Here is a 16,190-nt window from a genome sequence, read left to right as displayed (position 1 = left end):
CGCCCTTGACAAGGGCAAGGCACCATTGCCTGAAGGAGTGGGGTGTCTGCTTTTGGCGTGCCTGGCACTTGCACCCGGGGTGTTTCACTCATGGGCACAGAGGAGCAGCAGTTCAGGAGTCACTGCTGGGGTGCAGCTGGGCTCAGAGCTGCTGTACCAGTGCTGGCAGTGAAGTCACAGGGACAGCAGCAGTCCCACATCAGTGCTGGCTGCCTCTGCAGCTCCCTAAGGAATGGGGGCAGTGCTGGGGGGTTTGTGCCTTGCTCAGCTGTCCCTGCCCCACCACACAGCATTCAGGTTTGGGGACACTTGGGGACAGCCACTGTGGCTCCAGTAAAGCTTCAAGGCACACATTGCACCCTTCCCTCCCTCACAGAGCCTGCTTCTGTGGCAGAGCTGGCTGAAGGAGGTGGAATGCAAATCAGTTCAGTTCTGAGTGCAGAGGAGCAGCCACGCTGCAGACAAGCCCTTCATGCTGTGTGCATTGCTCACGCTGCCTGCAGTTGTGGGCGCAGCGCTCCAGTTGGGACTTGCAGCAGGCAGGAGAGTTTCAGCCCTGCTGAGCAGCTCCAGCCCAGCCTATTTATAGAGGCTGCTCCTCTGCCAGCCTGCCCAACCTGCTGGGTGTGAGTGACAGAGCTCCTGGGCCTCAGCTGCCCCTTCCTGCCCTGCCTGGGCTCCTGCAAACACTGACGCGGCCGCAGGCTCTGGGTCGGGCTCAGAGACACCGGACCAAGCCCTGGGCAAGCTGAAATTCAAACCTTTCCCCATCCTTTCAGGGATGTGCAAACTTCCAGTCCTCCAGCAGACATACCGTGTAAGCAACACCAAAAAAAGTCAGGCCACACAGGTAATAAAACATCCAGAAATGTTTAATGCAATAAGGTTGGTGTTCAGTGGCACTCATAAATAAGAGACTTTGTTCAATACTTTACAGCTAAGCTCCGTTACGCTCCCCTAGCAGGAACCTGTGAGGAAGAGGCAGCTGCAGGGGATAATTTCAGTTGTGTCACGACTTGAATTACCACACTGCCTCAGAGAGGGTGAAGTGAGAACAATTCCACACTCAGGCTTCAGCATTGCTCTCAGCACTGGGCTGAGGCAGGGTGCTTTGCTCCATTAATACCCCTTGGTTTTGTTTCCTCTTTCTCTATTGCTAAATGCCTGTAGTGAAAGAGCTGGGAGGGGTAATGGAATGCAAGGACAGTTTGTTTATCCAGTTACCTGCCCCAGGAAGGGGGGCTCGTCCCCGCCCTGCAGTCCTCACTCCTGAGAGATCCAACTCTGTCCCCTTTGGCTGCCAACAGCTCTGACAGTGCTCCCTTTGTCACAGCGGCCCCAGAATCAATGCTGAGCTGTTCCTGAAATACCAGAATCTGCTGAATGCATTCAAAAGAAGCAGGGATAGTGCAAAGTGAAGAATAGAAGAGTCCCACTGCTGAGAACCTGCCTGCTAACCAGTCCTACAACTGGGAGCAGAGTCCAACCTGGTGCAGTGACAGCTCAGGCCCCTGGGCAGCCCCTGAGTGCTGTTCTTGAATGAGGAGTGGCTACTTTATAAAGCTGATTCTATTATCACACTTCTAATGCTAAATTAAAGCAATTGTGTCTGCTAGAAATGAGACACTCCGTGGTGTCTAAGACCATATTTCACCTACATGTGAATTGTGTGTCTGGGTGAAGTAAATGTGACATTTAAAGCAGGTACCAACATTGGAGTGTCACATTTTTCTCTAAAAAGAGAAAAAACAACTTCAGGAGATTGCAATTTGGAAGAATTCTTGAGGTGGAACACTGCACACATACCCCCCTGCCCTTCCCGTCTGGGCAGTATCAAAAGCTGAAATTGCCCACCCAGCCTTAAAATTGTTTCTGAGAGCTCGTTTCCAAATATAGCTTATTATTTTGAAAAAAGAAGTATCAGGAAGAAAAAACCATTAAGTTGCAACATTACCAAAGAGACTTCTTTGTTTGCTTTCAAGTTAAACTTGTGAAACTTCATCCACTACCAAAACATGACCCTGAAGCCCCTCAAGGGGAGCACGGATTTACTTCTACAGATGAATAAGAACGCTCAAGATGCTCCTTGCGTGGAGAAAATTCCATGTTTTGGGGCAGGTGGTATTCCCACATGACACTTGGTACACTTAAATGTCCTTATAGTTACTCCATAGTCACTTTTCCCCATAAATATTTTTTTAAAACCAACACCCATATATTAAAGGCCTATTATTTCAATATTGGCTGGGGTGAGCAGTGGAAATCTTCTAAGCCACTGTGACTTGCTGGCATAAAAATGCCCTTTGAATTAGCTATTGGACTGATTATTGTATTTGCATTTTCATTTTATTCACAGCAAAGTGAAGTTCAGAATACTTTAAAGCTGCTGCAATATCTCAAAGGGCTGTTAAATTATTAGGTAAAGCTGGAAATAACACAAAACACAGAACGTCAATGACATGACTCGAATATCAAGATAACTTTTGAGAACTCCACAGTGAAGGAAAATTAATCCCTGATTTTGAGCTGCATTGTAAAGCAGGATCTGCTTGCAGGCCACATCCAGGTGTGTGCCAGGCAGGGTCAGCTGGAGTGGAATCAGTGGCATTTATAGCATTGAAAATAGAAAGTGCTTTCCATAAAAACAGACTCATGTCTCAAAGTGCTTTCAGTTTATCAGTGACAAGAAAAATTTCTCTACAAGTTTTTACAGTTATCTTACAGTGATTTTCAGCAGGTTTGCCTCCAAGGAAGAGTCTCTGTTTCTAGTTTCAGCACGTTGGCTATTCACAACTCAGGTCAGCTGTGAGACCCTACGGCTCACTCTGGAAGCTGGAACCCTCTTTAAGGCTTCTCAGAGCTCCCACCCTGCCCAGGCAGCAGAGGGGAGCAGGGCAGGGCTGCACCTGCAGCACCTGGAACAGCGCTGAGGGAAACAGAGAGAGCCAGCTCCCTTTGGGTGTCCCTGCGGACACCCTCCTGCACAAACAGCCACACTGAAATGGAGCTCCTCAGCCCCAGATCAGTGCAACAGTTCATAAAGACGCTTATTAACAACTGAGGAAATAAGGACACTTTGGGGGGCACAGGGCTGTGAGTGGCAAGGGACCCCTCAGAGAGAGCAGCACAGCACCGGGTGAGTCACTGGCACCCACCAGCCCAAGGAAAAGGATTGCTCCGTGTCCTACACCTCCAAAGTGCTTCACAGCCTTCCAGCCAGGCCTCACAGCCTCCTTCCACGAGGAATAATTGCCAACAGAAACATTTACAGTGACCAAAAGGCACAGCAAAGCAGGGCCCCTGCTCCCAAAGCTGCTCCTGGAGAAGGGTCAGAGCCTGGCATGGCAGGACAGGCACTGACTGCTCAGAGCTGGGCTTAAGGCAGAACTGATTTGCTCCAAACTCTTAAGGACAGCAAGGGTCAGGATCAAGGCATCCTAAACTCTCCTCCTTCGCCACTGGGCTCACATTCTTATTTCAATCCCTGACATTTAGCTATACACTGCTTTATTTCCATTGTGCACATCTCTCAGTTGGTTGCTCCCTGCTCCCAAACATGCTGGAGTCAAACCAATTAAAAACCAAACTAAAACCAACCTTTCCAGTGGTGACGCTCTCTGAAGAGAGCTGAGGATGCTCTTTGGCTTTCCTAGACAGCCAATCAGGCCGCAATTCTGAAAATAATCCAGGAGGGAGAACGGGAAAGAGGGAAACCATGATTGCTCACGTAACACGGCAGCGGCCTGCCCTCCGCAGTAACAACTCTCCATGGCAGTCTTTGAGAAAAGTCCGGTCTCGGGCTCATTCCCCACCAGCAGTTCCAAGCAAGTGCATTTCCAGGCTGGGTTGGGACCATCCCTGGTGCCCGTAGAGAAGGAAATGTCCAACCCAGGCACCTTCTCATCCCTTTCCAGCAGCTGCCAGCGGGGCGGCCCCGAGCTCGGCCTACCGGTGGCTCGGGTAGGCGTAGGAGATGGGCTGACGGGTGCCAGGCCGCACCGTGAAGGTGTTGGAGGGTGCCCCGTAGTGTGGGGTGCCGTGGGCAGGCCTGCAGGGAGAACAGAGGGACAGTCACCCAAAGGGAGCCCAGGCAAACCTCGGTGTTGGGTCAGCACCATGGGGATGCATTTCAGTGCTTGGTGTCTCCCCTCAGTGAGGTGGGATAGGGAGGGACGTGGGGGTCACAGCTGGCACCAGGAGGCATTTCAGTGCTTGGTGTCTCCCCTCAGTGAGGTGGGATAGGGAGGGACGTGCACAGGGTCACAGCTGGCACCAGGGAGGAACCAGGAATGGTCACTGCCCTCAGAGCAGGAGCCAGGGGGCTCCTGGAGCCCCAGTGCTGCTCTGGGGCCATTCCAAGAGACACCGAGGGCAGGGAGGGTGGGCTCAGGGTGGCACATGGGCTCAGGGGACACGTACCTTCTGGCCGTCAGCACGCTGGCGGGCGAGAAGTCCCCGTTCTGCCCCTTGTACTTGGCCTCAGCCCCGCTGCCGCCGTAGGCCGCGGCTTTCCCTGCAGCATCCATGGACGCCCGCCTGCCCTGGGCGCTCGAGGGGCCGTTCCTGAGGCCGGGGCCTGGGCGCCGAGCCCCCTCCCCGGGCGTGGAGCTGAATCCCCCGGGGCCGTAGGAGGAGAGGGTGGAGGACAGGGTGCCCGAGGCCCGGGGGGCAGCGGCGGCCCGGGGGTAGGAGCTGTCGGGCTCCGACACGTACAGGCGCTTCTTGATCAGCGGCCGTGGGTTGGGGCCGTGGCTGGGGAAGCTCGAGGAGCTGCTGTTATCCGGGTACTGCGGTGCGAGGTCTCCGTTCCTCCGGCTCTTCTCCAAGGGCGGCAGAGCCGCTGGTTCTGGGTTGTTGGCCCCATAGATGCGGCTGTAGCCAGCCCACCTAAAATAGCGTGGCTCTCCCGAGCCCCGGCCGCTGTCAGGGACGCTGGGGCACTTGCGGCTCTCCTCCCGGCTCGGGAGGGAAGCCTGGTCCGCCTCATTGCTGAATTCGGGGGGCGGGGGGATAATGCCAAAGTCCAGCGCCGCGTCCCCGTTCTCCTCCTCGCTGGGAGCTCCGTGCCGGGCCGGGCTGGGCTGTCCCGAGTCCAGCAGCCCCCGGAGCAGGCTGGAGGCAGCGGCTCGCTGGGGCCTGGGGAGCTGCGCCTCACCCACCGCCCGCACGGCCCGGCCCTGCTCCGAGGAGCTGGAGAACGAGGGGGGTTTGCTCCAGCCAGACCCCGCCGGGCTGGCCGCAGACGGCCGAGGCACCACGGTGAAGGAGAAGGGCTTGGACTCGTTGCGGAAGAAGCTGGTGGAGGAGGTGGTGTCCGACGAGGCACTGCCGAGTCTCAGGGCTGGCCTCACCCTGAGTGCAGCTGCTCCATCCCCGGGCTGGCGGCCCCGCTGGGCACGCTGCCGGGCTGCCAGCAGCAGGGCCATGGGCGAGCCCCGCTCCACGCGCTCCCCCGTCACCGGGTGGATCAGCACCTCCTCCTGCCCCGCTCCCGAGGGGCCTGGGGGGCTGCTGCCTGAGCTCCTGGGGCAGGGTGGCTCAGCAGAGCCCGATGCACAGGGCGGCTCGGCTGAGCTCAGGGCACGGGGTGGCTCAGCTGAGCCTGGGGCACGGGGCGGCTCGGCCGAGCTAGCCCCAGCCCGGTGCACTTTGTACTGGAAGACGGCCGAGCTGGGCTGTGGTGCCGGGCTCTGAGCAGGGGACACAGGGGCCGAGGGCAGGCTGGGAGCTGGGGGCTCCTCTGCCGGCGCCTGAGGTGGCTCTGGGGGACTCACACTGCTGCTGCTGAGGGACCCAGGAGCAGGGCTCACGTCCTCTGTGACCTTGCCAGCAGCAGGAGCAGGATGGTCCTCATGGTCTGTCTCATCCTTCTCCACAGCAGCCACCGGGGCTGGGAGCGAGCTGGGGACCGGCTTTGGCACCACTGAGTCTCTTGTGTCAGGATGGCCCTTCCTCACGTCAGGGGGGCTCTTCCTCACTTGTGGGGTGCTGATGCCATTCTCCACAGCCTGCTTCTGGCTGCTGGGCCCTGGGGCAGGTTTCCCCTCTTTCTTCAGGGACAGCACAGCCTCCAGCTCGTTTCTGATCATCATCACACTGCGGGGCTGTGTGTCAGGGTTGCTGTCTGGGGCAGTGACTGCCGTGATGGGAGAGCCCACACTGGTGCTGGGGGTGCTGCTGGGCACCTCTTTCTTCTCAGTGTCCCCTCCCTTGGGTAACCCCATGTCCTTCCTGGTGATCTGGGGCTCGCCGGGCCCCGGCTCACGGCTGCCAGCACGGCTGGGACCGCTGTCCATGGGCTGGGGAGCTCCTGGCTTCTCCAGCGGCCTCTCCAGCGGCTTCTCCTCGCGGCGCGGGGAGCGCAGCAGCGCCGAGAGCTCGTCCCGCAGCTTGTTCAGGTTGCTGGCATCCTTCCAGTCATCCTCGCAGCTCGGGTAGTCCGGAGGAGGCAGATCCAGGTCGTTGGCAGTGAGAGGTTCAGATTTTGGAGGGGACTCTCTCCCGGCTGTTTTCAGCTGGGGAATCCTCTCCCCCTCGGAGCCTGGCAGAGGGGACCGGCGGCCGGGGGGATTCACGCCTTGGCCGAGGCCTGTGCCCGGCTTGGGGCTCAGTGGAGGGGGCACAGCCACCTTCCCCAGGCCCTGTCTGAGCCCGGAGCTCCTCTGCTCGGCCTCTCCCGGCCGCGCCTTGCTGGCGGCTCTGATGGTGAAGCAGGGCGGCAGGGGCGGCCGGGCGTGAGGCTGCCTGGGCACGGGGGGCTCCTGCCGGCCCTCCTGCACCGGGATGGACGAGGAGCGCGCCGGGGCCGGCGGCGGCACCTTGAACGACCTGGGGAAGGTCAGGTGGGGCTCGGCCTTGGGCTGCAGGCTCTCCTTGGGGCTGGGGGCCGCGGGCACCCCGGGCTCGGCAGCGCAGAGCGGCCCCTCGGCGTCCCCCTGCCTCGAGTTCAGCACGGTCTCTGATTTCCACTTGGACATGCCGGGGCCGGAGGGGTCGCGGGCGCCTGGCGGGGCAGGAGGGATGAAGTCTGGAGGAGCAGGAGTGCTGGGCGAGGGCAGGGCTGAGGCAGGCGGCGGCGGCGCTGCCATGGCGGGGGGCGGTGGCACCGCCTCGGGTGGCACTGGCGGCGGTGGCGGCAGCATCTCGGGGGGTGGAGGCACTGGCGAGGCCACGGGCGGTGACACGGGCGCTGGAGGAGGTGGTGGGGGCACCGATGGCGGCGGGGGGATGTCTTCATCCAGGTCGTGCCCGTCGAGGGCCTGCGGGCGCAGGTCGCCCACCGAGCTGTACATGCGAATATTGCCATTGAGCTGGGAGCCAGAGCCTGCAGGAGAGAGAGCACAGCTGTGAGCACCTCCCCAGCACTGCTGAGTCTGGCCTGTGCCAGTGGCCTGCCCAGCCAGCCAGCCCCTTGCCAGGCTTGTCTAAAACTCCCTGAACTTAACAGCCGCTCTGCTTCACCCCTGAGGAATTTATTAATTCTCAATGACTTCAAAAAATAATTAATAGCAGACTCTATTTGAGCATGAAAATCTATGAGCAGACTGTCTGCTCCTGAGCTGGGTACACACACACATTTCCTGCCCCGAGGGCTCCATGAGCGCTCTGTGCTGGCCAGGGCTGCACAGAGAACATCCCTTACCAAGAGCTGCCTTCTCCACAAAGTCTTCTGGCACCGACGGCGTTGGCACAGCCACCCCGTGGGATTCCTGGGCGTTCTGCAGGAGTTGAGAAAACAGAGCTGTCAGTCTTACAGCCAGGGATCAGAGCAAAGGGCCGACAAGCAGCCGGTAATTTGTCCACAGAGCCCTGATGGATCGGGGCAGTGTCTGTGATATGGAGGTCCCTGTGGAGGCTGCTGTTGACAGGCTTTGAGGGGACAAGTGAAGTCATCGAGGCTGCACAGGCCATGGCCAGGATTCCCCTGTGGTCAGGCACCAAGGCTGGAGAGGAATTCTGCTATTTCCCATCTCCCTCAAGGAATTCAGCTATTTCCCATGCCCCGGGAGGAATTCAGCTATTTCACATCCCCCTCGGGGCTGCCCAGCTGCCAGCAGCAGCAGCAGCCCTCACCATTGATGAACCAGAGCACTGGGCACTTTGGTGGGCATTTCTCTGCAGCAAGCACTGCCACAGTCACCTACACACAGACAGACCTCCAGCTTTTGTGAGACTGGCACAGCATACCTGAGCACTGTGGGGAAAGCTGCTCCTTGTGTGGTTTGTGTTTTGCTCAGTTACTCCCTTCATGCTGAGAGCTCGGCAGTGCCTGTAGCTGGTACAGGACCGACAATTTGGCAGCCTACACACCCGGGAGGGCGCCTGCAGCCAGGGCACTGCTGTAATTGGTAATTGCAGCCACCCAGGTGAGCCATCGGGGCAGGTGACTCACCTGGAGCCAGCAGCAAAAGCCTCTCCTGTCCCTGACTCACGGCTGGGGTGGCTCCGAGGGGCTGGGGTGGCTCCGGGACACACCTGGGCACCCGGGACACACCTGGCACCCGTGTGCAGGGCACACCTGGGATGAGCTGGGCACAGCTGGGATGAGCAGCACAGCCAGGGGGTCTCACACCGGGCCTGGGGGCAGCTGGGGCACAGCAATGTCAGAGACACAAAGCTCGATGGAGCACCCCAAGAGGGACGCACTGTCCCATTGGCAGGCCCCACATCCATCCCTGCTCACCAGCAGGCAGCTGTTTGCGCTGCTAACAGCCCTTGACAAAGGAATTGTTATCCTGCCATCAGCCTGCGCCTCTCCCCAGCCATTTCCTGCGCACAAAAGCCTGGATAATGATTGAGCCCCTGCCCTTTGCCTTTCTCTGCCGTTATCACCGTTTTTACAGGAGATTGCCGTGGGATTCCAAAGTCTCCTGGATCAAAGGTCACTTGGATTTGTCCATCCAGGCTCATCACAGCCACATTGCCCTGCCTGGGGACCTCATTCAACAGCAGCACCTGGGCTCCTGTGGAAGAGCCCTGCAAAGCCCCAGATCTGGCCAAAATAATGGGAAATGCACATATTTCACTTGCTACATCCATCACCCTGCAGTGACCAAAGATCCCCGATAACCACAAGGGCCTGAGCAGCCACAGGTGAGCCAGGAGTGAGGGAATTCCTACCCTGGGATTGCACAAAGGACCAGAAAACTCCGAGCTGATGGAGAAGCCAAGGGCTGCAAAGGCACAAGGGCAGACCCTGAACTTCATCTGGGAGCCAGAGGGAAGACAAAGGCCAAGAGAGGCACTTCAAGAGCTGATAGTTAAACTGTCCAGAGCAATGAGACACCAAAATCACAAAGAACAAACCAGCAGTCCCCATTTGCAATGGAAATGCATTGCTGCAGGTTTGCAGAGCACCCCGAGGGAGCTGCTCCTTTGCAGGGAAACAGAAATGTCTGAGCCCTGCATCACCTGTTGGAGGAGTGCAGAGGGACTGGCAGTCAGAACAGAGCCCTGCAAGGCTGGAGGACACAGCCTGCACTCCATAAAGGAGCAGAAATCGCGGACGTGTCATTTCAAACTGGGCAAGCCTGTTCCTCACCAAAACCTTCTGTGGCAGCTGCTAATGCTCAGCATCTCTCCAAAACCACCCATCCCCACGTCATGAGGTGGAAAGCATCCCCAGCACGCTGCCAGCCTGCAGAGATGGTGGGGAAGATTGTTCCCGGTGCTTGCTGGGGTGTGGCCAGCCCAGAAAAGCTCCAGCTGATTCAGGGCAGGCTCTGGGTGCTGTGCCAGGAACCTGCATTTCCAGTTTGTGGTGCATGAATCAGATCGGGGCCTGCTGAGGATCCCGTGGGGGGGAAGCTTTCACTGCAAGCACCAGGAATCACTTCTCATCCCTGGAACAGAGTCAGCCATCCCCAGTGAAGGGAGCCTGCCTGTCCCCGTGGTGCCCAGCCCTCAGGAGCCCTCCCATTCAATCACCAGGGCTTGAGCTGCCCCTTACAAACCCCACCCAAAATACAACTGCTGAGCACCCGGGCTCTCAGAGACACCAAGAATTTCTCTGAGTATGAGCAGCTGCCCCAAACTCCCTGGTTTTGAGTAGGGCAGTGTGGAGTTTGCTGCAGGAGTTCGTTCCCTGGGATACCTGCAGTGCTGGGGGAGCAGGGGGACCCCTCTGAGCAGTCCCTGCTGCATTCCTGTGGGACAGCAGGGCTGGGGCAGGGAGCTGCTGCTCCTTGGGAAGAGCTGCCAGGTGCAGAGGCTCAGGAGCTGCAGGGCAGGGCGGGAGCATCCTCCTGACTCACCCAGAGCTGCTCCTGGGTGGGTGGAAAGGGTTAAGGCAGGAGCTGCAGAACAGCCCCGTGCAGGTGTGTACCTGGGGCAGGTATGTGCGAGGCAACAGCAGAGTCAGTGCCAGATCAAATCATCATCAAACCTCACCAAAAGCGTGCAAACACCCAGCACACCCCGGGCCTCCAAAACGCTGCCTTTGCCTGCTGATTGCTTCAGTCACAGCTGGGGCTGGGAGGGGAAACCCAGGTTTGTGAGGGACCCTCAGAAGGGACAGAGAGCCCTAGGGCCAGCTGTGCCTGTGTGGGCAGCAGCAGCAGGGCTGGGGTGACAGCTCTGAGGATTGGGAATGGTTTTTCATACAGAGATTGAAGAGAATCACCCCTGCACAGCCACAGCATCACCTCACCCTGTGCTCAGCAGGACTGGGTGCAGCACTGCAGGCTCCAGCCACACTCCTGATCTGGGACAGCACCAGGGAGATGAACTGCAGTGCAAGCCTGATCTACCATCCCCGTGCTCAGCAATCAGCTTTTAATGGAAAATGCAGTCTGACAGCGCTCACACCTCTCCCTCAGTGCCTCCTCTGTGCCCCAGAGCAGCCTGAGCTCAGACCACCCCCAATCCCTCACAGCCAGCCTCATTACAGAGGGGTTCTGCTTTCATTTCTGCTCCCCTTGGCTGAGAGCAGCAGCTCTGGGTCTGAGCACCAGAGCAGCCCTGTTCATTCTGGGCACCAGCTCCAGCCCTGTTCATTCTGAGCACCAGAGCAGCCCTGTTCATTCTGGGCACCAGCTCCAGCCCTGTTCATTCTGAGCACCAGAGCAGCCCTGTTCATTCTGGGCACCGGCTCCAGCCCTGTTCATTCTGAGCACCAGAGCAGCCCTGTTCATTCTGGGCACCGGCTCCAGCCCTGTTCATTCTGGGCACCAGCTCCAGCCCTGTTCATTCTGAGCACCAGAGCAGCCCTGTTCATTCTGGGGACCAGCTTCCAGCCCTGTTCATTCTGGGCACCAGCTCCAGCCCTGTTCATTCTGGGCACCAGCTCCAGCCCTGTTCATTCTGAGCACCAGAGCAGCCCTGTTCATTCTGGGCACCGGCTCCAGCCCTGTTCATTCTGGGCACCAGCTCCAGCCCTGTTCATTCTGAGCACCAGAGCAGCCCTGTTCATTCTGGGGACCAGCTTCCAGCCCTGTTCATTCTGGGCACCAGCTCCAGCCCTGTTCATTCTGGGCACCAGCTCCAGCCCTGTTCATTCTGGGCACCAGCTCCAGCCCTGTTGGTTCTGAGCACCAGCTCCAGCCCTGTTCATTCTGGGCACCAGCTCCAGCCCTGTTCATTCTGAGCACCAGAGCAGCCCTGTTCATTCTGGGCACCGGCTCCAGCCCTGTTCATTCTGGGCACCGGCTCCAGCCCTGTTCATTCTGGGCACCAGCTGCAGCCCTGTTCATTCTGGGCACCAGCTCCAGCCCTGTTCATTCTGGGCACCGGCTCCAGCCCTGTTCATTCTGGGCACCGGCTGCAGCCCTGTTCATTCTGGGCACCAGCTCCAGCCCTGTTCATTCTGGGCACCGGCTCCAGCCCTGTTCATTCTGGGCACCAGCTCCAGCCCTGTTCATTCTGGGCACCAGCTGCAGCCCAGCAGTGACTGGGCACCAGCTCCAGCCCTGTTGGTTCCAGGCACCAGCTGCAGCCCAGCTGGGTCTGGGGCACTCACCAGGGGCAGGAAGGTCAGCAGGGGCCGGACCCTCGGGCGGGGTTTCAGCGTGGCCGTGCCCGAGTCTGTCACCGTCCCGAAGCGATTGTCCCCGTAATAGACCTCGATCACATCACCTGGGGGGAGAGCAGAGAGTGAGCAGCAGCAGCACTGAGCTGGGCACTGCTGACAACAGCACAGGCACCCTGAGCTCACACAGAGCTGGGCAGAATTGGCTGCAGCAGCCCCAGGAGTGGGCAGAGCCCATCAGACCCTGAGGAAAAGCTGGGTGTCCTGGAGGTGAGGGGAACACAGGACAGGAAGGGCCCTGTGTGCAGGACAGGCACTCACAGCCCTGTCCACGCCTGCAGAGCACAGAGAGCCTGGGGAAAAGCTGGGTATCCTGGAGGTGAGAGGGATAAAGGAGAGGAAGGGCCCTGTGTGCAGGACAGGCACTCACAGCCCTGTCACACGCCTGCAGAGCACAGAGAGCCTTCCCTGAGCTCTGCAGGATGAGCTGGAGCAGCTCAGAAGGATCAGGAGGCAATCCTGGCTGGGCTGAGCAGCAGGAATTGATGGGAGGAGCAGGGACAGCTCCTGCCCTGCCCAGCACTCTGGGCACAGCTCTGCCATCCCAGCCAGAGGGATGCCAGGTGCTCCAGCCTGCCCACAGAACAGTGCCCTGCGTGGGGAGACAGCAGGGCAGGAAGTCCCAGGGCCCTGCTGTGACAAGCAGGAGCAGCCGTCAGGAATTCCTGGTTCCCAGCCTTGTGCTTTCACCTGGAGCCACACCTCTTGGGCTGGTTTATTTCTGACAGCGAATAAAGCTCATAAAATTAATTTAATTACGTTCTTTGTGTCTGATTAGTAGCATGAATTAACAAGCAGAAAATAGTGAAGCATGTAAACCCCACCTTGGCTGGAAGGAGATACACAAATAACTCGTAGCCAAGGAGACAGACATTAAAGAAATTCTGAGAGTTTGAGGAAGAAGGGGAAACAACAAAATGGCTCTGATTGAAGGGAAAACTGCAGGAGTGCTCCCAACAGACTTTGATAGTAAAGGAAGGGAGGAGAAGAAGGATGGGAAGAAATGAGGAGGAACCTCCCAAGGAAACAGCTTTACCCCAAGTCCAGGAAAAAGAGGAGGGCAAATACTCTGTGTGCGTCCCACAGGAGGAAAACACTTGCACGAACACCTGGAATGGGGAACCTGACCACACCAGGGGCTGGGCATGAGGCAGCACAGCCTCTGCTGAGGGATGGAGGCAGGAGGGTTCCACACAGCCTTCAAACACACCACAGAGCCCAGGAGCACGCCAGCTTCTCCCTTCTCCCACTCAGCACCCCCAGGTTACCCTGGGACACCCCCAGGAACGCCTGCCCTGCTGCCCCTGCAGGCAATCACAGCCTCCCCTCCCTCACACCAAACTTCTCCCACCACGAGTGATTCTTTACACACAGGACATTTGCTCCAGCTTTCAAATCACCTCCCAGCTGTGCTTCAGCCAGCCTGGTCCTACCAAGCCTGGGAGGGGCCCAGAAGCACCCAGGAGGAGCTGCTGCAGTCCCGGGGAGGACAGCAGGTGCCAGCAAATTGCCTGCAAGTGTTCAAGGCCAGGCTGGATGGGGCTTGGAGCAGCCTGACCTGGTGGAAGGCGTCCCTGCCCATGACAGGGAGTGGAATAAGATGATTTTTAAGGTCCCTTTCCACCCAATCACTCTGTGATTCTGTGATGATTAATTCTGTGGGTGACCCCGCACGCAGTGAGTAAGGAGCAGGAATTAAGGCCAAGGCAACAGGAGAGTTTGGACTCAGACAGCCCAAGCAGCAACAGAGCAGTTCTGAGACTTGAAACGATGAGTTTTATATTTAACAGTCACTAGGTAAACCCAGTGAGAAACTGGATTAAAGATCACAGGGACTTTGATCCTAGATTACTAAGCATCGCTACCCTGAATGCTTTAATTAAAGGAAAATGAAGTGCTTGTAGTTGTGTTTTCTCTGCTAGATAAACAGGACTTGCCTGCTGGGAGCCCATCAGCAGCAAGCCCTGAGCCCTGCCAGCCTCCTTTCCTGGAAGGAGGATCAGGAAATGCACCCTTGGAGGCTGTGGGGAGCAGCTGGCTCAAAGCACCGGCCTTGCTTGGGCCACTCTCTGACATCCAGCCTGTCCCGGAGACATTCGTGTTTGCTCGGCCACGGGAAATCAAATAAACAATTTGCCACGCATGTAATGGAACTTCTTCCTCCCCGGGGGTTGCATCACCTGGAGGAGGCGCAGCAGGTTTGAGCCGGGGTGCCCACAGCAGCAGGAGGAGGAGGAGGCTGCAGTCACTAAATTCAGGAATCTCTGAGTCAGGGACATGCAAACCTACACCCATCGCACGTTGCCTAACTTGTGTTTACTTTGTATGAGAAACCAAGGTGGGGATCTGCAGGAGCAGGGGACTCCTGCGGGCACGGAGCCCTGCAGGAAACGGGCCAGGAACGGGGCCAGGGCTGGGGCAGGGCGGGCTGTGTGTGGGTCTGGGGACAGCGCATCGCTCCCTGGGCTGCCGGCCCCCCTTCCTGAGCTGTCTCTGTCCCACTGCCACCGCGCCCTCACGGAGCCCCATTCCGGGCACAAACTCCACCAGGAGGATGCTAAGGAAGGAGCGATCCACCAGCTGCTCCCCAGGCTCAGGTTTCAGGATTCCCAGCCCTTCCCCGCGCTCCGACCCACACCTGAGCAGAAAGCCTCCCTACTGCCCCTGCAGAACCGCAGCCACGGAAATCAGGCTCCTAATAAGCAGACACAGCAACTTCTTTTCTTTTTTCTAATCCAAACCACATCAGAGAGAAGCTTGAATCCTCCTCAGATTTACGACAGTTAGAAATCAGCAATTTTCCTCCCAGGTTGCAGAGTTGCACGAAACTCCCTGTCGCATTTTCATTTTATCTTGGTTTCAGCAGCTTGGCCTTTGGGGTGTAACCACCTCGCAGTTGCTTTCACAGACAATACTTCGCCCTGCATAGCTCAGCAGGCAGCGCTTCCATTTTTCTAATCTTGGAAGAGTTTGTTGGGCTCTTGGAGCCACCAAACTTCATCCACAAACTGCTATCTTCTATCTACCTGGCTCCATTACTATTAATTTGGCTCCCTCCTACATGAGCCTCCAGGGCACCGTATTGCAATTAAAACCACAAAGAAACACAAATAAATCCCGAGGAATATGCAACCCTCAGCTCCGTCCTCGCTCGCAGCCCTGCGAGAAACAGGTTTATGAGTAAATAACTCCGAGCGGGCAAGGCGCGGATCAAACATGGCGTGGGAAAGCGCGACGGGAAGCAATAAAGTGAATTTTCAGTCACTCATCGGCCTCTTTGAGCCGAGTTTAACCCGCCGGGAGCGGCAGCGACCCAGCCGGGGTTCGGACACCCCGCTCCAGCTCGGGCACAGCTGCGGGACCGGCGCTGCCGCATCCCGTTGCCACCGAGCGCTCCCGGAGACCTCCCGTTGCCACTGAGCGCTCCCGGGACCACCGAGCGCTCCCGGAGACCTCCCATTGCCACCGAGCGCTCCCGGGACCACCGAGCGCTCCCGGAGACCTCCCGTTGCCACCGAGCGCTCCCGGAGACCTCCCATTGCCACCGAGCGCTCCCGGTGCTACCGAGCGCTCCCGGGGCCCTCCGAGCGCTCCCATTGCTACCGAGGGCTCCCGGAGACCTCCCATTGCCACCGAGCGCTCCCGGGGCCCCCCGAGCCCTCCCGGAGCCCCCCGGCCGGGCAGCAGCGGAGCCCCCGAGCCCACCGCACCCTCCTGCCCCGGGACCGCCCGTCCGAGCCCCGCGGCCGCCGGGGGACCCTGGGCCACTGACCGGTGCCACCCGCGCTGTCCGAGGTCACCTCCTGCGTGAAGATCCAGGGCGGGTTGGTGGCGAACAGGGACGCGGCGCTGGGGCTGGAGTGGCGCTTGCCGAACAGGCGGCTGAAGGTGCCCTGCACCGAGTGAGGCTGGTGCTTCTTCATGCTGGCCGAGCCGAGCCGCGCCGAGCCGTGCCGGGCATCCCGCGGCACCGGGGGGACGGGGCCGAGAGCTCCGGAGGGGCGGGGACGGCCCCACCCACCCCGGGCCCGCCCTCCGCCAGGTGTCCCTGCTCATCCAGGTGCCCCTGCTGTGCCAGGCGTCCCCGCTCTGCCAGGTGTCCCCGCTCCTCCAGGTGTCCCTGCTCTGCCAGGTGTGCCTGCTGTGCCAGGTGTCCCTGCTCCTC

At 58.8% G+C, this 16,190-nt stretch overlaps 1 protein-coding gene across 1 annotated transcript; it reads right to left on the bottom strand.

Annotated features, from left to right (window-relative positions):
* Positions 1–857: 857 nt before the first annotated feature.
* Positions 858–15,986, bottom strand: C24H6orf132 (chromosome 24 C6orf132 homolog). The gene is made up of 5 exons (XM_058819505.1): positions 15,798–15,986; positions 11,957–12,072; positions 7,643–7,718; positions 4,420–7,324; positions 858–4,048 (listed from the first exon to the last, which is right to left on the bottom strand). Exons 1-5 carry the CDS (start codon positions 15,946–15,948, stop codon positions 3,946–3,948), a joined length of 3,351 nt encoding a protein of 1,116 aa, XP_058675488.1. The 5' UTR covers positions 15,949–15,986; the 3' UTR covers positions 858–3,945.
* Positions 15,987–16,190: the final 204 nt, after the last annotated feature.

Source organism: Ammospiza caudacuta, chromosome 24 (genome assembly GCF_027887145.1).
Source record: "Ammospiza caudacuta isolate bAmmCau1 chromosome 24, bAmmCau1.pri, whole genome shotgun sequence".
NCBI classification, from domain to species: Eukaryota; Metazoa; Chordata; class Aves; order Passeriformes; family Passerellidae; genus Ammospiza; species Ammospiza caudacuta.
Note: the sequence above shows the minus strand (reverse complement) of the source record. Positions and strands in the feature narration are given on the sequence as shown.